This window comes from Anopheles nili, chromosome 3 (genome assembly GCF_943737925.1).
Source record: "Anopheles nili chromosome 3, idAnoNiliSN_F5_01, whole genome shotgun sequence".
Classification (NCBI taxonomy): Eukaryota; Metazoa; Arthropoda; class Insecta; order Diptera; family Culicidae; genus Anopheles; species Anopheles nili.
This window is the reverse complement of record NC_071292.1, coordinates 38,246,107-38,269,841: the sequence shown is the minus strand read 5'-3', so window position 1 is coordinate 38,269,841 and position 23,735 is coordinate 38,246,107. Positions and strand designations below refer to the sequence as shown.

Below are 23,735 nucleotides of genomic sequence, written 5' to 3'. Positions count from 1 at the left end.
TTTAGCAAAATCCTGATGAAATTATCCATTCTCAACAACTGTAGTTCATTTTATTACATTTTTTACAGATGTTTAAAATTAGCAACGCCCTGATGATAGATATTTTATTTGCATATTTCTCTGTACGATTTTAAAGCTCTTTAGTATCTACAGAAGAATAGTACGTTATAAATCTAACTACGTAACATTAAATTAATTCAAAACAAAAATAAGCGCATAAATATAATTCACCAAATTTACTTATGTTGGCTACGGTCGTATCACCCAATGTGCGAGGAGAATGACTCCTAAATCAAAGCTTTTTTACTACAGACAAGATGCATTGCATGTGGATACTAGACACAGTTCAAACCAAAAGCCATACGAAAGTTTCGGCTTTGTAACATTCTTAACAACTCAAATTCTTCTCGTATTCTCCTCGTCGCTAAATCGTTCGGCATAAATTCTATCACGTAACGCTGACTGTAGGGCTGGTGCTAGCACCGGTTCTAATTCGGCGATTCGCTTTCGGAAGCGCTCGCTATCGCGGGCGGCCACCTCCCAATCACCCTTGCGTGCTTGACGGTAGGCGAAGTCCCAGGTTCTCATGACGTGCACTATCGGTTTCGAATTGAATCGAACCTATTTGATGGAAATAGAAATAAATGAAAATTGTATCATTATTATGTAACCCCAAAACCCACAAACATGTGTTTCTCTTTTAGCTCTATCAAACCCCATTACAAAACGGTGTACAATATTGTAATTAAAATTTACTTAAATTTTAATTTTCTTAAGGAGCGATGATAAGCTTTTTAGTGGCAAATCATTAGCCAGAAATACAACTCATTATTTAAATATTCTTTCTTACATTGCATCATACACAAATAAATGAGGTGCCCTTCATGAATCAACACAGCGGTGAGAAACCCCCAGCGCGACGTTGCTGATTCATGGCTGATGAAAGATCAACTGTGCAGACGTACTGCTACCATCGTTACCTACCAAATGGATCTTCAATCCGGCATTCAATGCCAATCAGAAAAAAAGCAGATTTCTTTTGCAGAACCACTCAGTTGCACAGGCGTTCATTATAGTTTACCTTTGTAGCAATAAAACGACATTTGAACAGTTTCCATGGCTGAACAATCCTTTCGTAGAGGGTACGATCAACAACGTGTGAAGGGCGTTTATGTGGCAATGAAGAAATGGAACCAATCCGACGAACATGATTTTTTTTAATAATGCATCTATACGCTGTACCATTACTAGTCGCTCAAAAGTGAGCTTATCACTATCATACTGTAAACTATCGCCAAATCGCCTGTTCACAAAAGATCATTACTAACATGGAATTAATGTGCTGTAAATGTTGATATAGTGGTAAATGTAAGGTGTAATCACAGCACGTGCCATCGTTAAGCATTGAATGGCATCCTTCACTCAATGGAATTCGATTCCAATTGCCGACTAAATCGAGTAAGCGAAGGAAGATCTGTTCACTAATCTTACTATGCTGCCTATCAGTGATAGATTAAATTACACTATCGTCCAGACGATGGGGTGTACCATTACATACCTTCCTGTCCTCGAAGCCCGAGGAAGAATTTGAATCGTCCTGTTCATCATCACCCTCCTCACAGAAAATGACGCTTTCGTCATCGTCGCTGTAGCTGTGCTCCTGTTCGTTGCATCCACCGGCTCCGTCAAGGCTCTCGCCATCATCACAATCATCGTCAGTGAAATCTCCGCTGCTATAACCCCACCGACCTTCCGCATCATCATCCACATCGCGTTGGCTATCGCCCGAATGTTGGCGGTGCCAAACGAAATTAAAAGCTTTACACAAACCCCGCGAAGTACGACGTCGGGCAGGACTAGCGGAAGGTGTTGTGAACACATCGAAATCCGTGTACATCACGAACTCGCTGGCGTCAGGTTCGGTATCACATTTCAAACCACCTAGATCACCGATCGCGTTCACAGTTGTGCCAGGAGGGGTGTTAAGAGAAGCGGCAATTGAGGCAGGTTTAATTGGCTGATTTTCAGGGATGGGTACTGCGGCCGTTAGAAGATCACCTTCACGATCCACCGACACGAACCCATCCTGTAGAGCGTCGTGAAAGCTACCAATACTACCGAACGACGAAGGACTAAAGTTTGACGATAAGTAACTGAGGTGTAACGAGGGTATATCGATTGCATCGTAATACGGTGCTTCCCGGTAGTCGTAACCATAACTGTCATCCATCGAGGAACTTAAATCAGGATGGTAAAGGTCGATATCTTTACGATTTTTACCACAATTTGTAGGTGCTCTGGATACATGCTGATTACTTTTGACAGATTGTTTACGTCGCTTCTTACACAGTTTCCGCTCGGTGTGTAAGATATCCTCCAGATACACTCCTTCCGGGGTCATGAAGCTATCTTCCATTGCGCTGTTGTACCCCAGCGGAATCGTTAGCTGACCTGCTCCGTACTTGGTTGTTTCAAAAATAGGTATATAAGGAGACGCAGGAGCTATTCCTTTGCCTGGAAAATCGTCTTTTTCTTTCGAACACGTTGCGGCTTGTTCGCCCGGCTTCCAGAATTTGTTCCAAGAGTGGAAAAAGTTTCCCAGAATTCTTCGGGCTTTCTGCGTCGCGCGCATTCCTGCTTCTTGTTGCGGTGGTAGACTATCCATGCTGGTGTCAACTATCTCGCCATCATTATCAACAGTTTTACCCAGGGAACGGCTCTGTGCATACCATGTATTGTATCCTGCTTCCTTAATGATAGGGCCAGTGTCGTGCATGTTCTCTTGTGAATGTCGGTAGCAAGGATGATTGCGTTCAGACAGCATGACGTTCTAGATATCGCTTCACACTAACACACACTTGTTAATTTTTTTATCTACACTACTAGCTGCGTTTCGATTTCTATGTACAACGAATTTTCACGACCGATTGCAATGAAAATCAATGGGAACAAGCTTAAAACGTGTATTTTTCCCAACGATGCGCCAAAGTAGCCACAATATTAAGATTCAATGGTGCGCTCTGAGTCATCGTGTTTGAAATCAGCATAAGAAACATGAGCATAAACATGCGTAGGTTTAGCTGCTCGTCTTGTGACGTCGAGAAAACACTGGCGCTTACGCACGGATTCTTTTGTTCCACTATACTAGCACCAGTTTGCGTGCGACAGCAATGATTGCAATTCCAGCAATAAGGCTTCTCTAAATGCCTTACAATACTCAAAATACACTCTTTCCAGGATGGAAATGTATCGTCCGAGACTCTGTTTTTGGCGAGTATATCCATTATTTACGTCAGTTTTTCATTTGTAGCAGATTTCACTTGCGTATTTATTCTATGCTGTTATTTGTCGCCATTTTGTATTAAGTGCTAAAAATACATATTTTCTGATGCAATTTAAACTGACAGATTTCTGGGATTGCTGGTTTATGACAATGAGTTAATAACTGCTATTCATCTGAACTTGATCTCAGTCGTCTACAAAGATCTTGCAAGCATATATTCTAACCAATTGCTTGAATGCATGAATTTTGGCTTAATTTTCCATGTTTGATAAAATCTATTTTTTGCACACTTTATATTTGAAAGAAAACGAAAACTGAATATTTGAATAGACCTACATTATTAAAGTTTACTAAACGTATTTATTACCATGTTGAGAATAGTTCGTTGAATAGGGAAATAATTAAGAATGAGCACAATGAGAATCATAATATTTTGAAAGTAAAAATTTTAACGGACAGCTCTCAAAATGTTCCATCATAACAGCCTAGTTTCTATCAGAAATAGGTTTTTGAATGATAGATTTAAATTTGGTTATCTTTTCTGTTTCTTGAATTTCATTTCACAAAGTTTTTTTAACATAACTAGTTTTTTGTACAATTTATACTTTACGATGTTTTGAACGGAGTAATATTTGACAGAGGCGAATTTCACCTGGGACATCAGTAGCAAAGAAGAATATGTGAAACCGCCAAATTGAACAGTACTTGTCATACTGCTCTTAGCGCGCAAACAGCTCTGTCGGTGAATTTACAAAGGATAATATTTTGCATTTTCAAATTGTATAAAATTGATTGAAAATATCGTATCAGCTTAGTTTTTCTGGACTAACGGCTTTAGTTTTGTATTTAAAAATAAAAGGAACAACTCAACCGAAGAAATTGCTAACAAAGCGTCACTTTTTTCTATAGGTTTCTGGCTCACCAAATACGAAAGGTAGTAGCAACAAAAACTTGCTTCTCGGAACAGAAATTGAAGTGTGAAGACAAAACAAATTTTTTAATTTCTACTTTGCAAGCGGTTGACCGGAAGCAATCGTTGTTAAGTATCATCAACGCTCGCGTCATCATGCCCTCGGGAACTCTCGATGTTTGTGAAAAGTACTATGGTACGAGAAACATATACGAGCTTTTTGGGGTCGAGAAAAGCGCATCAGAACAGGAGAGTAAGTAAGCCGCCTGGAAGGCAAATCTTTCACTTTGCCCAAGATTGCTCGCTCATGGTTGTCGATAAACTTTTTTGATTCACAGTTAAGAAAGCCTACTATCGTTTATCACTGCAAACTCACCCTGATCGTGTGCCTGACAGTGATAAAAAAGAAGCAACCGAAAAGTTTAAAATACTGAGTAAGCTTTACAGTGTTCTCAGTAATAAAGATTCGCGGGCCATATACGACGAACGCGGGATTGTCGATGACCTTGACGATACGACCACCAACTGGATGGCCAGATGGCAGCAGTTTTTCAAGCCCATCACTACGGAGGATATTGACAATTATAAGAAGCAGTTTATAGGATCGGAAACGGAACGCAATGACATCAAAAGGGCGTACGTTAGTGGTAAGGGCTGCAAAAACTACATGATGCAGACAGTTCCGTTCATGACGTGCGAGGATGAGCCGCGAATTGCTGATATTGTGCAGGAAATGATTGATAGTAAGGAGGTTCCGGAATACGCGATCTTCACCAAGGAACCGAAGGCAAAGCGAGATCGTCGTCACAAGAAGTACGCACGTGAAGCAAAGCTGGCAAGCGAGATGAAGCAACATCAAGAAGATCTGTCTGCTCTCCAGCAGCAGATCGCAGTCAAGCGACGAAGTGCATTCAGCTCGCTCATAGATTCGTTGGAGAGCAAGTACTGCAACAACGATGATGAAAATGAAGAACTTTTTGAGCTTGGCACACCACCGAAAACCAGAAAAACAACACGCAAACAAGAAGCGCGTTCCGGCCGAGCTTCTAAAGCGAAGACAGAAAAACGTAAATCATCCAAGTAAACTAAGAGATTCTTCTTCTCTTATTTCCGTTTTTTGTAATGATACAATTAGTTTTATTCGTTTAATACGATAATTTATAGTAACTACCGTGAAAGCCTCAAGAACAAGGATTATTTTTTGTGGAATCTCCTTTACGGTAAGGCATTATTCTACAACATCTTATCGTTAAGATACATGAAATAATAATGCAATGAATATAACAAGCAAGTGCTAACAAGAAAAATGTTGAAGCGAAACATCACTTCTTAGACTTTGAAAGATCTCCTTGAGGTTTTTGCAGGAAAAATAAACATTAAACATCGTAATAAATTTATACAATCGATGCTAACGAAGAGATTTTTATTCCATTTTTTTAAACTTATTTGGAGACATCCATACATATCTACATAAAATATTTATCGCGGAGAAATACGGTTCGTTAGCGATAGATGAATGTCGCATATCCTGGATTAGCAGCAGTACTGTAGCCTTGTGCTACAGGCTGAAGCAGGCACTAGATACTATATTAAAATCCTCAGCAGCTAAAGCATGCACAATATCGAAAGTTGATGAAACCCCTCAGCAACGCATCTAAAAGGAATTGCCTTGTCCGTGCGAGTAAAGTGTCTTTGGAAAGGCGATAGGTAATTCGATATAATGATGATTAATTTCCACGGTAAATTACTTAGCTTTTCGAAGATGAAATATGATCATTTCTTTTGTGAGCGAAATAGGCCGCTAAAACTGTTCATTAAATAGCTTTGTTAGTGAAAAAAAGCTGTTTTATAATTCCTTGTTTTAGTAAATCACTTATTATTTGGCTATTGTAGCTTTAACCAGCTACAGCTGAAAACTGGCGCTGCCAATCGGCAATGGCATCCATTGGAATTAGATTAAAAATGTGATAGAAAATAAATATTACAACACCCGAATACTGTCAAGTAATCTTTTGGATTTATTGATACTTTCGTTCGTTTTGTCTTTCATGAAAATATTTCATGCTGGTGGAATGTTGTAAAATGTTACTTCCAACCCAAATCTCTGCCCTCTTTTCTACTCTTCTTTTCGAGTAGCCTATCAAACTCATCTTCGGTAGGGCTCGCTCAAACATTACTATTTGCCAGCAGTTAGAGCACCTCATTCTTTTGTCTTATTATCTACGAAATGCTAAAATATACTAAAGCAATGAAAAAATCTCACTTTTGCATTACACAGTCAATATTATTCAGTTACAGCTGGCTTACCACGCAAACTAAACGAAAGAAACCTAGGAGGGGGGGGGGGGGGGAAGGAGGTGATGCGTTGCATCAGATTGTGCATATATTTTAAACATCAGATTGTGACGGATTTTAAAATTCAAAAATAGTACATCGTGCATGCACACTTACACATGTTATACGCCACTTCTACAGAGGTTTGCTCAGGTTCTAGTAAACTTAAATAGCGGTTTGTGTTGGGTTTAAAATTTATCATAAAAAATACATCACTGGAATGTCGCTTAGCACCACTTTTGTGTAGCCTTTTTTTGTACGTGTAAAAGGAACCTGCACAACGACGCTGGTAGTGCGGTAGACTATCCGAAATTACGATATACGAGTGTAGAGATAAAATCAATGGATGGAATGTGTGTAGTACCGTTGCTAGACTATCACCACCGGAATAAACACGTAAAACTTAGAGAGCAAGTTCGTTGGGACCAAATACAATAAAAAACATAACTCTTGTACAAACGCGTTCAACTTAGCTGCTAAAATAATTTATCTGAAAAGCTAACCTTCTTCGTTATGGCATAAAGCAGTAAAAATTGTGATAAGTCTTTCGAAATGTTAACCTTCAGCGTCCCCCGAGTAAATCATTTTACCGTACTAAGCAAAGGACGTACGTCCTGAGGCAGCGAGAGCAAATGATTACAGAGCTTCGAAGTGGTTATTATGTCCTATTTTAAGATTGCCTTCTAAATCAGTGCAAAGGCTGGCTCCTTCACTTAAAACGTGCAAATTAAAATCGAATATACAGCAAAACACTGGTCCTAGAAATGCAGCCTGACGCCCACAAAACATACAATTTCAAACTAAACAAATTTCACCTACATTCAGGCACTTACATTGTTCGATTAAATGTGTTCACTCACGCGTCGTTCATTTGCTTCGTTTTATGCTTCTTTTCGCACAATTGCTAACGCACATATAGCCTTGCCATCGATTCGTGATTTAATTTAGCTCCCAAAACCTAAATATCATATAAAAAGCACATTGCTACAAATGTTTAACTTGTACTGCTCATTAGCGTGGTGGCTTGCGTATTTTGTAAGCAATATTTTTTTTACTCTATTTATTTTCTTTATCACGACAGCAATATATGAAGGCAATGTCGCTCCCACGTGTAGATGGCAGTTATCTCAGCTTGTCCATCTGCTAATAAAACATGCGGAATCCTTTTTTGAAACGTGTTAAACCGTTTCATGTTGCTATCAACTTTCCTTCAGTATTAGGTAAAAGAGCGATGAACAAGGCTTTCACTACTACTATATATGAGTATTACACGTTTGAGAAATAATTCATTACCGAGCTGTATCATCTTTCTTAACTTCACTGGAAACAAAATATCAGTGCTGTCACATTCAATAAGCACAAGCAGGATCAGGGGAGATAGGGTTCGGTAAAATGCGACCACAATCAGTGTACATCTTACATAGATCTGTATAAATATATACATCCAAAATATGAATGCAATCGCATTCACTGAGCTTGTCACGAGATAATATCGATGCTATTGTTGGTATAAATATATTACAAAACGTTTTGTCTGCTCCATTTGTCTTATGATGTATCGTTCATAAATATACACGCTGTTGGCTAGTATCTGCGATGTTGCGTAATGGACCCGAAGGGTGGAGAATGTAGAGAGTATAGAGAGCCCTTAATATGAAGTACACGGTGGAAGTACGTTACCAAATTCAGTGGAACCGTTAACTATACTGTGATAAAGGTGTCTATCATCAAGCCCTGCCACTATGTGGATCAACCACAGGAAAACAGGCTACACGGTCGTCTCATCGTCATCGTTGATTGCTCTATAACCGACGAAGGAAAGAAATGCATTAAACTAAGCTAAAGAAAACTAGAGGAACGATTTCATCATTAGTAAAACAAATGAAATAAGAAAAAACATCGAATAATAAATAAATATATAAAAAATGTCTACAAACATAGGTAGAATGACAAATTTAACAAATTAAAAATTCTACCAAATTGTTTAAGACTTATTATCTTGATGATTATTGAACGTCAACATTTGTCAACACATTGGTTAATCATTAATCATACATAGACGCTGGTTATAGACTATCTACGGTTTAACTTTAAATACTAAATAAATTAGCTTTGTAGAAAAAATCTAACCGAAACTTAAACCAACTATGACCACTAGCCCAACTTACAATCGTTTGTTGTTTCCCCTTTCCGGGGGTTTGCGTGTATGTGTTAATTATTCTCCGTTCCGTTACATCCCTTTCGATTCGCTGCTCGATGGTTGGCTTATTCCAACATTTTTAGACGATCCCAACACCAGCTATTCCATAGGAGCAAAATGATTGTTAGATTGAAATATATAACGACAGCAATGTTAAAAATATAAACAACCATAGTCCCAGATTGATTCGCTTTAGCATTAATAGTTTCATTTACATGTGTATACTTACTCATTTGCAGCTCCCAACTGTCCCATGGATTGTAACGGTGCAGGGGACATCCCTTCCGTGCCTCTCATTAACAGCTGTGGTGGAGGAGGAGACGCTGCCGAATGGTCCAGCTGTGGAATACTTTCCATTCCGTTACCATGGTGTGTTCTGGACGCCCCATTATGCACTAGATGATCCTCCTCGGCGGTGTACGGGAAGTTGTACGGATTTTTATCGGATCCTTCCGACATCCTATCGGAATCCCCGCCATTTCCTGCTCCTGATTGATGATTCTTTTGCTGCTGTCGCTGTTGCTGTTGGTAATCGTTTTTCAACAACGATTGCACGCTCGATTTAAACGACATCACGTGAGATCCGGGTGGGCTGTACAGATCCGTGGGAGCTCCCAGCGGGTGACCGTGATACGGCGATTCAGCACCACCTGTCCCGTAGCCGAGAGTGCGCGATCGATCGTATAGCGACTCCTTTAGTGCGTAGGGATTCTCATGCTGGTATGTACGCATGTGATTGATGATCTGCATTGAGCCTGTATGCCGTGCTTCGGCAATAGGCACACCTCCTCCATTGCTACCATTAACCGACGATGCATAATGGTGCGGGAGAGTGCTCGAAGGATTCGACTGTGCTTGCGGGTCGTAGCGCTTCGCATAGTCGGTTGGTGGTATGTAGTTATCGGCCGTGCCGTAGTTACTGTAGTTTCGATCACTATGCAGATCTGTGTTTGAATAGCCAATGTTATAATTTTCTTGTATGTTTTCCAAAATTGAGGGTGGCATGTTCATGCGGTTCTGATGAAGGTACGATGTTTCCGTAATGTCTGGATTCGGTAACGAGCCACCGCTGGTGGGAGATTTGTGGGGGTGCGCCTCGTTATCCGATCCTGTCTCTTGCGACCATCGTCCTGTGGGAGTACATCAAAAGGGTTAACCTTGTTATATGCATTTTCGCTCGTTAGTAAGCTTACCATTTCCGGGTGGTAAATAGTTTGCAGTGTTCTGATTTGGCCATCTCGTTGGTGTGACATTGGGGAATAGCTGTAATGCAGATATACACGCCATCAACGTTGGAACGAGCAACTCAAAAAATTTCAAAGTGTTACCTGTGGACTCTGGACAACGTGCAACTCCGGCGGTGTGGTGGCCACGTGCTCCGTGATGTTTGGTAGATACGATGTACTGCATACGCCAGTGCTACGATGCGTGCTGCTGTTACGACCAACCCGTGATTCTTCGTCATCGCTCGAGTGGCTAGAGGCAAGCTCCAAACTGCGACCATCAGTTTCACTACCCGAGTCGGAATCACGTCGGTGTCGTCGATGGCTGCGTCGTTCACCATCTCGCCCTTGGCCACCGTTCTTGATCTTTCGCAAAGCACTCTCCTCATAGTGCCCACGCATATACGATGCTACCCCATCGCTGTTGTAGTTGGAAGTCGACGTTGAAGTGTGGCGGAACTGACCGTCACTACGATAAGGGCTGGAGCTTGTTTTCGCCGTGCTGCGTGAGGTCGTACTGGACGTACTGATTCCAATGTTGCGCCGGGCAGTATCGTACTGTCCACTCGAGGTGCCCGCAAATCCAGCCGTTTTTGGCGAACCCACGTTTTGGGAGCTGTTGCTGATGGCAATCGATGATTCCAACAGTGGCACCTTGCGACCAATGCACCGTAGGAATGCGTTGTGTAGGTTTTCACGCACGCGTTTGTTGATGATGCAATACCCAATTATGGAGAAAAGTGAGTGCATCAACACAACAGCGGACAGCAGCATGTTGACTAACTGCGAGTTGTCCGACGCAGACAGCACGGCAAGCACCCACATGATGCCCAACAGCGGCAGGGACACAACCGACAGCCACACCAGGGTGCGAAGGTTGCCGAATCCCAGCACATGATCCTTGATCGTGAAAGCTGCCTTCACGGATAAGAAAAGGATAAATAGATCCAATATCGACGCGATCGCAATTGGGCCAACCATCCACCAGATAACGGACTCGTACACAGATAACCAACAGCTGGCAAATAGAAGAAAAAAAAACACATTATTTAGCACTTCAACTGTATCGCCGAGTAAAACTATGCAAACCAATGGGATTTGAATGTTCTACTTACAACAAACTGTTGCCATATTCATGCACGCGCACACCCACGGCTAGACCCACGAGCAGAGCAGGCGCTCCGTATCCGACCGTGTGATAGAATCCCATCGGACCATGGTTGATGTCCCGCATTTCAGTCAACATGCGGTACAGATGAACGCAATCCACTGTGGTCCACGCGAATGCGGCTAGCCAGGAGTAGTGCAATGCAATAGCGACTAGTTTGCACGGGAACTATGGAAGAAGTTGGATGAAATTTGAGCCCAAGTTAATAAACTCAGCAGTAGAAGTAGCCAAATGTTGTACACTCGTCGAAATTCATACCTCGTTATCAAGCAGTTCCCGTCGCGCCTGGATAGCGATAAAGAAAAGCAACTCGGCGGAGAAAATGCAAAACAACAAATTCTGGTGAATGCTGTTCGAGTTAGTCTGCAGTCCACGTAGTAAGGCCAGCGATATGATCACCGCAAACAAAATGGGAAGCGAGAGCAAGAACGCAGAGTACGAGGTAATTTGCACCAGAAGCGACGGCTCGGGAATGTCTTCTGGATCGATGATGTCCACCAGCACAGCGTACGTTGCCAGCTGGTTGCACGTACAGTTTACCAGTATCGTATCATTGTGCCCGATGGATTCATAGTTGGGAATTTCGGTTTGGCATCCGATGCGGGTCCACAGGTTTGCGTGCGAGTTCCAACGGACACACTGTGGGTTCGATCGCGGCCCAAACCGATTCCTAGGAATGTTTAACCACATTTGTAATTTGAGCGCTTGCGTCAAATGAGGCTGGCCGAGTGGAACGTAATTGGTGCGGGATGTTCCGTCCATCTCGCCCGACGCAGCTCCACCGATTTCAACCGGCGCGGATACAATGCTTGCACGCCGCTTTCTGATCGTTCCTTCCGGCGATCGGTCGACATGTTCGCTCCTTGCCAGTACTACCGTTTCAGGCATATCGACATCGTGGAAGAAATCATCTCCATCGTCTGCCGTCTTCACGAGCGGAACCTGCTGCGGAGCATGCTGATCGAACGTGTCTAGTCCGTCCTCTTGATCGCTCATATCGTGGATGGAAATTTTAATTTCACTCATCGAAAGCTTGTCGTTCGGTCGATCTGAGAGTTTCGACGGCGGTGGAGCAATTGTTTCCGCGTGAACGTTATCTTGTCTATCGATCATCCCCGACACCGAGGGAATGACCTGCAACGTTGAGTCCTTAGTCATGTCAGGTGTCACGATGGCTATCGACAGTAGGCTGCTCGCGATTTGCATCTCTACACCCCAACGGCGTGTTACGGTTTCATCGAAATTGGCCGGGAAAAGTTCCCCGGCATCTTTATATTGTGCGTATGTGAAAATGGCACGATGTTCGGCGATCTGGTTGACCACTTCGTTCTTATCGGGGGCAGTGATACCCAGCATGTCCAACGGAATAAGCACCTTTGTGTGGCGATCAAATTTGGATTGATCCTGCATATAGTTGTTGTACTTGGGAAACGCAATTAGCGGTTGTTTTTGCTTGGGCGAATTTTGCAGAAACGAGCTCGTATCAGGTAGGATGACCGTCTCCGGGTGTTGTCCACGGGGATGGTCTGGATTGCCTTTACTTTGCTGCTTGGCGCCTTGGTTGTATTGTTTCACCATTTGCGATTCGTACCCAAACAACGACTCTGCCGTCACAATATCCATACCCAACACCATGTTCTTGTCGACAATTTCAAATGGATTCGTGTAGGTGTCATGTTGTGACTGCGCCAAAACGATCATGTATCGATTGAAGGCGTCCACCAAGTTGCCTGGACCACGCCCCGTCAAATCTTGCACTCTTTTCCATTCATTCGCGTACCTTCGGTCCAGTATTTCACCTGCACTTTGGACCAAATTACCAACGTAGTGCTTATCCTGGCTGTGAGAAAGGTTTAAACCGCTCTGATATGACTCGTAACGCATCAGCTCGTGCAGTAAACGATCAGTAATCAACAAATCAGCTCCGTACAGCTTATTTTGCATGAAGGATTGCCCGTCGTTCAGCAGATAATCCAGTTCAAAGTCGTCCTCGCGCCAAAGTGATACTGCCGAACCTGGCGAGCTTGATTTATCGGGATCGATGATATAGAAATCATGCATACGGCTATCACGCGTCATGTCCCCAGTCCGATCCCCGCCTCTTTGGCCTCCTACGGCGGCGCATGCTTCCTGCAGACTTGCAGCCACCTTCACCGATATAAACGTGTTGAGCTCTAATCCATCTACTTCAATCTGCGACAGCTGTCGGCGAAGGTCTAAGAACGCTTCCGAGGTGCAGTTAAACATATCCGGAGGACCCCAGCCGCTTTCCACCTGATCACAGCGTCGCGTTCCTTTTCCTCTGGCCGGTGAGGGACAGTTTTCCACTGCCAACTCTCCAAAACCGGTCCGTGGCCACCAGAGTCCAGCCGAGTGCGATTTTGGGCAGCCATCGTAGACAACCTCGCATCCATTAAGGGTTACCTCCGCGTACGGGTTCGAACACGAGTCACATCGCCTTCCAATGACGCCGTCACGACATTCGCACTGTCCAGAGCTGTTGCAGGATTTTCCGTACGACCCAACGGTGTAACATTCGCAGGGCAAACAAACTGTATCGTTCGTCGGTTGATAGTGATTCTCCCGGCAGTAACACTGACCCGTGCTCTTGTCACAGTTGGGGTGATAACCCTGCTTGACGTTACATTTGCATGGGCCACAGCTGCGCTCACCCCACCATCCAGCGGGACACGGTTGCTGGACGGTGTTCTCGCAGTACTCGCCTGAGCTCGAGCTGCTGTTACAATCGCATCGGTATCCCTTCGTGTTAAGCGTATCTGCCCGGCAGATTCCATTGTCCGAGCAAGGTTTTACGGTGCAAACCGGCTTACACTCGCTGCCAACGAACCCGTGCAGACATTCGCAGTACGCCTCATCCCAATTGCTTACGCAAACCGATTCCTCAGGACAACCGTCGGGACATTTCGCAATCGAGGCGCATCCATCATGCACATTTTCCCGCACTGTTGGCCGTTTCAACACCGACTGTACTCCTCCAACGCGCACGTCCTGAATGCAGCCTTCGAAGTTTTCTGATGATCCACTATAATGCTGCCCGATCGTTCCTTCCAGCCCTCCAATCACGATCCTTCCCACGTACAATCCCTGGATCTTTTGCGCCACCGGAAACACGCCATTCCGCTGGCCGTAGTCCACCATAAGAGACACCTCGGTGCCCATCCACTTGATTTCCACACGATGCCAACGGCCATCGGCGAGATCTGCACCGCCAAGTTGCAACGGTTCGCCATTGTAGGCGTACTGCAAGATGCCATCGCGTAACGACACTACGGCGGAGCTGTTCTGGCCCACCTGGATCTCCATTACGAAGGTGTCCCGCTTACGCGTGCGCATAGAAAACGTAGTCAACCAGGGCAACTGAATGGGACGGAGCAGCGGATTGAAGCTCAGAATACCGTCACCGTGAAAGCGCCACGGCAACGCTACCGACTCCTGGCAGGCATTACCCGTGAAACCATCCGGACAGTCACATTCCCATCCTTCGCCCCAGCCTTCTCGACACGTTGCTCCATTGAAGCAAGGCTCTGACGCACACGATGCCGCCTTTTGCGGACACCCAGCTACCGTGCCGTTATCGGCAATGTATGCTCCCAAATCGACGTACCGCTCATCGATGAACAGATCCGAAATGCAGCCAATGAAGCTGTGCGACTGTATCTGGAAATAGGCCGGGATTTTCGGTAATCCGCCGATTTGCAGAGGACCGGTAAGATCGAAGAAACGATGGCACGGTTCAACCAGCGAGGCACACCGGCGATCCAATACGAGTGTCGTTTGATTCGCACAGTTCCAACGCTCTCCTAGCGCTGCCACTGCAGTTGCCGTATCACATCTGTCTAGGGACAGGAGCACCGTACGGTTGAAGTACCTGACCTCCACGGTGTGCCAATTGCCGTCTGACACTTTGCGCTGCTGGTTGACCGTAACCGATTCCACTTTGTCTCCGAGCGAAAAGGAAAACACCACCTTGCCGTTGATAATTTCCAGGGCGATAAAATCGTGCTGCTCATTGTAGCGCCCGTTATACAGGAGCAGTCCACTGTCGCGAACGGTCGCAAACTTTAGCCTAATGTTAAATCTATGCCGCTGCCGCATCCCAGGGAACGTGAGGAAGGAATTGCGCGTGAACGAACGCGACATCAGCTCACAGGTTTTCGTATACGGTGGCCAATGGCCACCTTGGCCGCTGGTAAGACAGCTGTAACCGTCGCCACATACTTCTGAGATGCACGGTTTCAAACTTGCAATCGCCGTCTCGCAGTTGATACCGGTGTACTGCTCGCTGCAAACGCATGAATAACCTCCCTCTCTTCGGATGCAGCTTCCTCCGTTCTGGCATGGGTCAGAGTAGCAGAGATCGACCTCCGTGTCGCAGAGGTAGTGCTCTTTACTACCCGTGAATCCTTCGGGACACTTGCAGGCGAAAGTGTTCACTGGATGTATCGGACGGAACAGCACTGTATCGCTGTGTATGAAGCCGGAGGCGTTGCCAAACTTTAGCACAGACAGACACTGCTCATAGTTTAGGCACGGTTCTCGCACGCATAGATTGTCGTCGAACGGTAGCACACGAACGGTGGCCAGCCGAGCTAGTATGGCACGGTTCAGGTATATTCGCTCCTGCAGATACTGTGAGCTATAGTACGCTTCAAATGCCACATCTGGCCTACGGGCGGAGAAACTAACATTCAATATCTTTCCACTCACGTCGATATCCTCCTGTATGGAAAATAGAAAAATGTTTTCCTTCGGGCAAGGAATGATGGCCGCTAATCCATCGAGGAAAAAGCCCAACAGTGGCGACAGGAAAGCTTCCTCCGTCATCTCGTCCAACCGCACGGTGACCGAGTTGAATAGCATATCTTCCGTTATCAGGCGAACAATCAGCTGCATGATCGCCTTCGCCTCGTTAATCCCATCCGTCACGGACACTTCCATCGTAGCAAACTTGGGCACGTTCGTGTTGAGCTGCGGGCTTAAGGTAACCCCACCTGTCGAGCTGTTTAATCGCAGCAAATTAGCATTATTCCCTGAGAGGATGCGGTACGTGAGTTTGTCCGTAACGTCGGCATCGAACGCGGGAATTCGCCCAATAACGCCACTCGGGAAGCAATCGCGGAAATTGTTAAAGATCACCTGGAAATCGCCCAACACCGGCGCATTGTCATTGACGTCGGTGACCAAAATTTCGACATACACATCGTTTCGCAGCGGTGGGCTTGCAGCGCGTATAATCAGTTCGAAGCGCTTTCGCGTCGACTCATAATCCAGCTCCGTCATGGTCAGCAGTTGAGCTCGGTCCGAGCCTGGACGGGTGACCAGCGAGAACGAATTTGAATCATCTCCACCGATGATAGAGTAGTGCACGATCGCGTTCACACCCTCGTCGGGATCATGCGCGTAAATTTCTCCAACCACCGAACCAACGGGGCTGTTTTCCGGAACGTACAATGTCAGCTTATCCGAGGTAAATGTCGGCGGAGAATCGTTTACATCATCCAACCGTATCTGCACCTCTACGCTGCTGCTCATCGTTGGTGTTCCTTTGTCGCTTGCGATTGCAGTCAGATGGTACACGGGGATACTCTCGCGATCAAGTCCCTTGTTCGATCGTATCACACCAGAAATGGGATCTACCACGAACGAACCCTCGTCCATGTCTCGCTGACTGAGGGCGTACTTTACGCGGCCATTCAGTCCCATGTCGAGATCGGTGGCTGCAATCTGCACTACCGACGTTCCAATTAAGGCGTCTTCGGGAATAGTTGCTTGATAAAGCGGCACCTTAAACACGGGCGCATTGTCGTTCACGTCTGTCACGCTGATTTCCACGTCCGTTGTGTCGCTGAGAGACGGATTTCCTCCGTCTTTCGCGGTCACGGTCAGCAGATAGCCGCTAGTGCTCTCGCGATCCAATTTCGCATTCGTGATGATGGCCCCAGTTTGGGCGTTAATTGTAAACGGTTCGTTCGCACCAAGCCCGTTCACGGATTCGTCGTTTAGCAAGTACGTTATTTGTGCATTAATCCCTACGTCGCTATCCGATGCAGACACCACCAAAACCGTCGTTCCGATTGGGGCATCCTCGAACACGGATGCACTGTAGGGAGCGTTCTCAAAAACGGGCGCAAAATTATTCGCATCCGTTATGTTGATGTTGACCACCGCCGTATCCGTTCGCTGGCCACTGTCAGTAGCCGTGATGGTAAGGGCAAACCTTCGCTCCTGCTTATAATCCAACGGTTGCGCAATTGTTATCAACCCGCGCCCATTCTGTGACGTTATCGCAAAACGCCCACGAGTGTTTCCGGCTGTAATTTCGTAGTGAAGCCTGGAATCCTCGTCCGGATCCGTGGCGGTAACTGTCGTCACCGGTGTGCCGGGTGGTTGATCCTCAGCCAGCATCGCTTCGTAGTACTTGGGACTGAACGTCGGATCGTTATCGTTCACGTCCTGGATCGTCACAATGACAGACGTGCTGGCCGATTTCGGAGGGATACCGCCGTCCACAGCGACCACTTGAAAGCTGTAGCGACTTTGTTCCTCGCGATCCAGAGCTTTCGTCGTGTGGATCCAACCGGTCCTTGAGTCGACGGCCAATGGCATCCCGTCATCTCGATTCTGTATGCTGTAGGTAATCTCGGAATTTGCTCCCTCGTCCGAATCGTAAGCCTGCACCCGCACGATGTTATAACCCACGGGCACGCTCTCGAGTACAGCCTCTTGGAACTGAGAGGTGTAGAACCGCGGCGCATTGTCGTTGGCATCAAGCACGTTCACCAGCAGCTGCGTCGTGTTGGAACGGGAAGGACTTCCGCCGTCCTGGGCGCGGATAACAAGCCGATAACTCCTGACGCTTTCGTAGTCGAGCGGTTTCACCAGAGAGACATCACCACTCATCGAATCGATGGAAAACTGCGATTGCGTATTTCCACCAATGATGGCGTAGCTGTTTATGAGCAACGAGAGACGGAATGCAGATTGAAGTTAGGAAGACGACAAGAATAATTAGCTGCATTTGATCGAGAGCTCTTGAAAAAAAGCTATCAAATTAGCAAATAAGGAGAACAAATACTTGACGTCTCTACGAATATCGGATGGAATGAATGATAATGGCTGAAGATGAATGCCGCTAATGGGAGCTTTCAATTCGCACTTTCTCTTTTTACGAACGACCAATAAACTCAAAAATTATGTAAAAAACCCTAAAAATCTAATAGGTTGAAAACATGTTCAACAATTTCATTTCATTTCAACATAATTTTCAAACGTGCTCTTTGTAAAACAAGATTTTTTTTGTTAATGTATTTATAGTAACAGACAACCTAAAGCAACATTGGCACGTCATTTTAAACTCAACATACATGCTAACCAAAGTGAGTTGTTTTTTATCCTTAACTTTCATAGCACACTTACCGAATGGCTGCATTATTTCCCTGGTCCGCATCCGAAGCCTGGATATGGGCAATCACATTGTTCTCATTCGCCCACTGATCTTCCCGTACCTGCACCGTGTAAGTGCGCTCGCTAAACTGCGGATAGTTGTCATTATCGTCCAGTATCTTTACCAACACCGTCGTGGTGGCCGATTTGCGTTCAGTCTGCGATGTGGCCATATCGGTAGCTGTCACAACGATAGTGTACAAGCCCGAAACCTCCCGATCGAGAGCACTGCGAGTTGATATCGTACCGGTGCGAGCATCGATGCGGAACTTTTGTGCACTGCTATTGTCCGGTTCGATTGGACCGTTTTCCCCGTTGCCGTCAACCAATGGCGTCGGATGCTGCTGGTGCTCTCCCATGATGCTTGTTATTGCATACTCAATGTCGGCATTTTTCCCCATATCCTGATCCGTGGCTCTGATCGTAATAACCGTCGAGCCAACACCAACTCCTTCGCGAACGGTAGCATGAAACTGATCCGCCTCAAACGTTGGCGTGTGATCGTTACAATCCAAAACATTCACCTGCAGCGTTGTCGTGCCGGAACGCGGCGGGAAACTATCGTCCGTTGCAATCACACGGAAGTAGTGCACATCCATCAGCTCGCGATCGAGCGTGGAGGACGTTGTGACGACTCCTGTGCGCGAATCTACCTTAAACATTGCCTGCGATCGCGAATCCAACAGCGAAACGAGCGAATACACCACCGGTGAATCTTCCGGATCGCGGGCACGCACCGTAATGACATTGGCTCCCGGTGGCTGCTCCTCCAACACGGACGCCACGTAAAGGGCTTGCTCGAAGTAAGGACTTTGATTCCGTAGCTCCCTTCGGACACGCTTCGCTATATCGGTGTCATTCAGCTCCTGATGGTGGTACACAATCTTCAGCCGATGGTCCGCATCTACAATATCGTTCCGGTCGCACTTTACGTTGTACGTTATAATCACTTTCCAGAGCGTCTCCGGAATGCACAAGTCCCCGGTGGCAATCAAATCCCCCGAGCGGGTCTCAATCTCAAACCGTTCGTCGTTCACGTCCAAATAACGAACGGTGCAATGGTGCAGCACCGTCTTGGGCAGGAAAGCATTGATCGAGTTTATGTATTGTGATTTTTTCAGACAGATGTGCTTCCATTTATCTGTCGTGTGAATTGCGTACGATGCGTACGTCTCCGAAATCCACTGCTTGGCATCCGCTATCTTCCGATGGATGCGATCTGCCGGCAGATCGCGAATTTCTCGCCGCTTGCGTGTGATAATGCCGTGTCGGTACTCGTTGTCCAGCACAGTGTCGAACAGCACGTCACCTTCCCGGAAGGTGGTGTAATTTGTAACACTGGTGGCCGCTAACCACGGATACTCCGAACGATAGTAATGGAACCGATCGCCCAAGTACTCGCCGTACATTCGTTGATCGTGCTCATCGGCATCCATCTGCTGGAAGGTCCTGAGGGAGACACTGTCTTGAACCTCGTCAATTCTGGCCGCTACCGCTCGCTTGTGCCTATGGTGTTGGTGGCGATTGTACCCGGTGTCATCCTCTTCAAACAGCTTCCGAAAACTGGCGACCACGGCTTCGTCCTCGTCGGAGCAGTTCCGGCCCACAATAAACACCCTTATCGGTAAGCTGTAATAATCTATACTTCGGAGCCTGTTCGAGGTAGAGTCGACGTAAAACGTGAACAGGGTAGGATAGTAGATGCCATCACATTTCAGTTTGCGCTTCAGGCTCACTTGCCCATTCTGCGGGTCCACTCGCAGCAAGTGATGCACGTAGTGGGCCGTTTTGTGTGCGTTGATTTTGTACTGTCTCTCGGAGCCGAGCTTGTAAACGGAAGAATTAAACAACACCTTGCCGGGTTCGTCAGATTCGCTCGCTAAAATCATGTACCCATTGCAAGCACGGTACAGCAGCACGAGCTGAAGAAGCGCCGCAATCAATGCGATATTCGCCGCTGGCCAGCACCGTTGCACGTTCATGATGCACTGCCTTTCGTATGTCGTTCCGCTTTTCCAAATTAGGTTTTCACTAGCGTTCTACACTGAGGGGCATGGTCGTGGATCTGCGGAAGAAACGTGAAACCGGAACAACAGCGGTCAACAAAAGAGCGCGTTCTCACTGCCAACCGATCGGAAGAATCCGCTACACTGCACTGCAAGTACTAACCAACCGAGAACCTATCCGTGCCGTGGAGTAAGGATTTTCCCGACCCTCCGTGAATCGAACGTGCGCAGTCTTGCGAAGCAAACACGACGTAAACGGAGCTGTAGCTCACGTTTTACTGCACCCCTCGCATTAGCTTTTCTCCGTACGCCGAACGCAGGATGAATCATCATCCGTGGCGGTGTTTTCCCTAGCTTCCAGGCTTCCATGCATGCGCTCGCGCCTGACCCTCGAGGGAAATATCGATTTTCCGCCCGTTTCTTGTGTGTGGCTGGCAAATACAACGGCATACACAGGCATTGCTCTCGGTGTAGTGCGAGAAAATACCAAGAACAGGACAAAACAGCCATCTACGATTGACGAGGGGTGAAAAAGGCTCCCGAGTCGTCCAAGCACACGCAAAGGGGATGATGCGCAAACTGGTGCATTGGTGTGGGTGGTTGCCGGTTGAAACCGGCAAGGACTACACCACCACCACACGACACAGCGACATCACACATGCACACAGGTGTGGGTAAGGAAGTCGCCCCTAGGATAACCGTTACTTTAATTCATTTGCGGAGGCTCGACCGGTAAGCGCCAGGACGCTGTTTCGTTTAGAGGATGGGGGAGAAAATTATACATTTCCCCACATTATCGAGCATCCTACCCGTTGCGAAATACATACGCGAAACTTGCGCTTTCTTTGTGTATTGTCAAAAGCTAACACGCATATTTTAACACGCCATACCTTCTATAGAATCCTTTCGTACATGGGGGTTTGAGAAGCACTCCAAGCTAATTAATTCCTTACAAAGCGCGAAATTTCGGTACAAAAAAGTGGGATGCGTATCCAATATCAAACCACACAGGTAACCGTATCCGACCGTACATAATTATGGACTTAAAAACAAGTTTTATCGTTCGGAATAGTAACGAACTTATCTAGCGTAAAACAGCTAAATTGCCATAAAACATATGGTCGGTGAAAATGGGGAAAAGATTAAATTTTTTGTAATATTAGAACATGGACATATAAATGTTCATAGTTATGAAAATATCTTTTTTTTTTTGACTACTCGTATTCATGTTAAAAAATGTGCTTCATTATCATTTCAACAATGATCTACTGGATCGTATATAGATTGAAATATTTAGCTAAAGCAAAACTGAGCAAACAGTAAAGCTTATACGCTGCATGTAGTCTCGATAATACTACAACAAATCCTCACATAGCCACATATTATAGCTGGTAGGAAGTAAAACAGAAAGATACGGGAGCTTCTTCATTATCATACCGTTTCCCGTTGAAACCCAACCGGCCTACATTCTTCCCGCTACTTGGCGGTGCGCGCACTAATGTTTATCTCAAACAGGTTATCCGTGATCCGACCGCTCCAATCATTCGCTCTGGGCATGCTGCGAAAGGAAAAATATGCTTGCGTAAGCAAAGCCCCACAACACATCAGAAACGCAGAAAGGCTCGGCTGGCCGTCTGCATGCCAGCGCGCGGATATGATAGCTGGCTGCACCATACACTCTACGGTTCTGCTTCTCTCCCTTTAACAGATCCAAGTAGCCCCACACTGAGAGCAGGGGTTTAATAGCTCGCTGAATGTAGCGGTAAACCGTCAATGACCGTCCAGTTGCTCTCCGTGCAGTAGCATACATGCATGAGACGGAAACTACACGCGACCGTTTTTCGCACCAACTTTGGAAATTCGTCGTAAACTAAAGCCTTTCATGTTGGTATGCATGATGGAGATCCACGTTTGAAGATTAATTTTTCCTCATTTTGTTACCATTGCACTGCATTGATTTCATCTCACCTAATTTGAGGATGCTGTTGGAAATTGTTCCCACGCGGGGACGAAACAGGCGAACGGAAATCAAAATTCCCTAATTTGGCCGCACTTCCTTCACTTTGATTTCGTTAACATCCCACAGCACTTACAGTGCAAAGCGGATGGATCACGGCACGGCTCAACGATGCATTAGAGCAAGTGCATTTTTCTCGAGACAGGTGAATGAAACAGAGAAGAAAAATACACAACAAACACACACGCTCTGCCACTCTGCACGCAGGAAACACACGCATTCTTATGTTTTCTTTCGCGTCTTACCCTTCTGCTGCGCGACACCTTTAATGCACATACTCTAGTTTCGTTTTGTATCGTTTTTCGCTTGTGCTTGCCTCTTTCCTTTCCTTAGTTTAGATACACGAGCAACACCATCACCGGGATTCACGCACACCATTTCAAATAGAAAATAACAACTGACAACGAAGCAAATAATCTCAACAAGAACGTTTTACGCATTTTTGTTGCACATCATGCATCAACAATCTGGTTTTTCATTACTCCAGTGAAATTTTGTTATATGATAATATAGTTTTAAAATATTGTCGGCACAAACAAACCCTCCCCCTTTCCACGAGAAACAGGTTCAATCTCCCTTCGGCATACACACACACCCACATCATCGCAAGTTGATTACATTTTTTCTTCACTCTACCATCACTTTACAAACTAGTCGCGTAAACTGGTTAAACTAAACTTATGGTCATTACCTTTTGTTCGTAGACGTTTCGAAAGCGTGTATGGTCAAGTTAAAACTGTTTTCGTACGAAAAAACTTAAAATTTCATTGAAAATATCCAATTCTAAAATGCTACTCTACGAAGGCAAACCGACCACTTCGCTTGCCAATCGCATTTTGCTCGAATCCTGCTGAAGAACTCGATTCACGAGCATTGCACGAGCTAACTGCTCGAGTTGTGCTGAATGTTTTAAACGTCAAATGTTGAAATACAAGCTCAGCTACCGTTATGAATGAACTGCTCGATGAACGCAAATAAAACACCCATGGAACTTTTGAATTAGAGGCAGCATGTGGAATAAGAAGCCATACAACATTAATCGCGATGTCCAAATAAATCCTGTTTAAATTCAATATTACTATTATGTTTTTGGGATGAACTTGAAGATCCATTTTTTCCAAGACTAGTTT

At 45.6% G+C, this 23,735-nt stretch overlaps 3 protein-coding genes across 3 annotated transcripts; 1 reads left to right on the top strand and 2 right to left on the bottom strand.

The window, feature by feature from the left end:
* Positions 1-16: 16 nt before the first annotated feature.
* LOC128723514 (uncharacterized) lies at positions 17-2,842 on the bottom strand. The gene is made up of 2 exons (XM_053817268.1): positions 1,559-2,842; positions 17-621 (listed from the first exon to the last, which is right to left on the bottom strand). The coding sequence occupies exons 1-2, from the start codon at positions 2,822-2,824 to the stop codon at positions 397-399; spliced, it is 1,491 nt and encodes a 496-aa protein (XP_053673243.1). The 5' UTR covers positions 2,825-2,842; the 3' UTR covers positions 17-396.
* Positions 2,843-4,349: 1,507 nt separating this feature from the next.
* Positions 4,350-5,277, top strand: LOC128724202 (J domain-containing protein CG6693). Its single transcript, XM_053817967.1, has 2 exons — positions 4,350-4,446; positions 4,532-5,277. The coding sequence occupies exons 1-2, from the start codon at positions 4,350-4,352 to the stop codon at positions 5,275-5,277; spliced, it is 843 nt and encodes a 280-aa protein (XP_053673942.1).
* Positions 5,278-8,295: 3,018 nt separating this feature from the next.
* Positions 8,296-20,564, bottom strand: LOC128727234 (protocadherin-like wing polarity protein stan). Its single transcript, XM_053821122.1, has 7 exons — positions 18,556-20,564; positions 11,377-18,088; positions 11,066-11,286; positions 10,056-10,968; positions 9,921-9,990; positions 8,957-9,857; positions 8,296-8,329 (listed from the first exon to the last, which is right to left on the bottom strand). The coding sequence occupies exons 1-7, from the start codon at positions 20,562-20,564 to the stop codon at positions 8,296-8,298; spliced, it is 10,860 nt and encodes a 3,619-aa protein (XP_053677097.1).
* Between the last annotated feature and the right edge of the window lie 3,171 nt (positions 20,565-23,735).

Coding starts and splice junctions, on each gene's coding strand:
- LOC128727234 (XM_053821122.1), bottom strand. CDS start 20,564: ATGAACGTGCAACGGTGCTGGCCAGCGGCGAATATCGCATTGATTGCG. Junction 18,089..18,555: donor GGAAATAATGCAGCCATTCG/GTAAGTGTGCTA, acceptor GCTCATAAACAG/CTACGCCATCATTGGTGGAA. Junction 9,991..10,055: donor ACGTTGTCCAGAGTCCACAG/GTAACACTTTGA, acceptor TCTGCATTACAG/CTATTCCCCAATGTCACACC.
- LOC128723514 (XM_053817268.1), bottom strand. CDS start 2,824: ATGCTGTCTGAACGCAATCATCCTTGCTACCGACATTCACAAGAGAAC. Junction 622..1,558: donor CGGGCTTCGAGGACAGGAAG/GTATGTAATGGT, acceptor TCCATCAAATAG/GTTCGATTCAATTCGAAACC.
- LOC128724202 (XM_053817967.1), top strand. CDS start 4,350: ATGCCCTCGGGAACTCTCGATGTTTGTGAAAAGTACTATGGTACGAGA. Junction 4,447..4,531: donor AAGCGCATCAGAACAGGAGA/GTAAGTAAGCCG, acceptor TTTGATTCACAG/TTAAGAAAGCCTACTATCGT.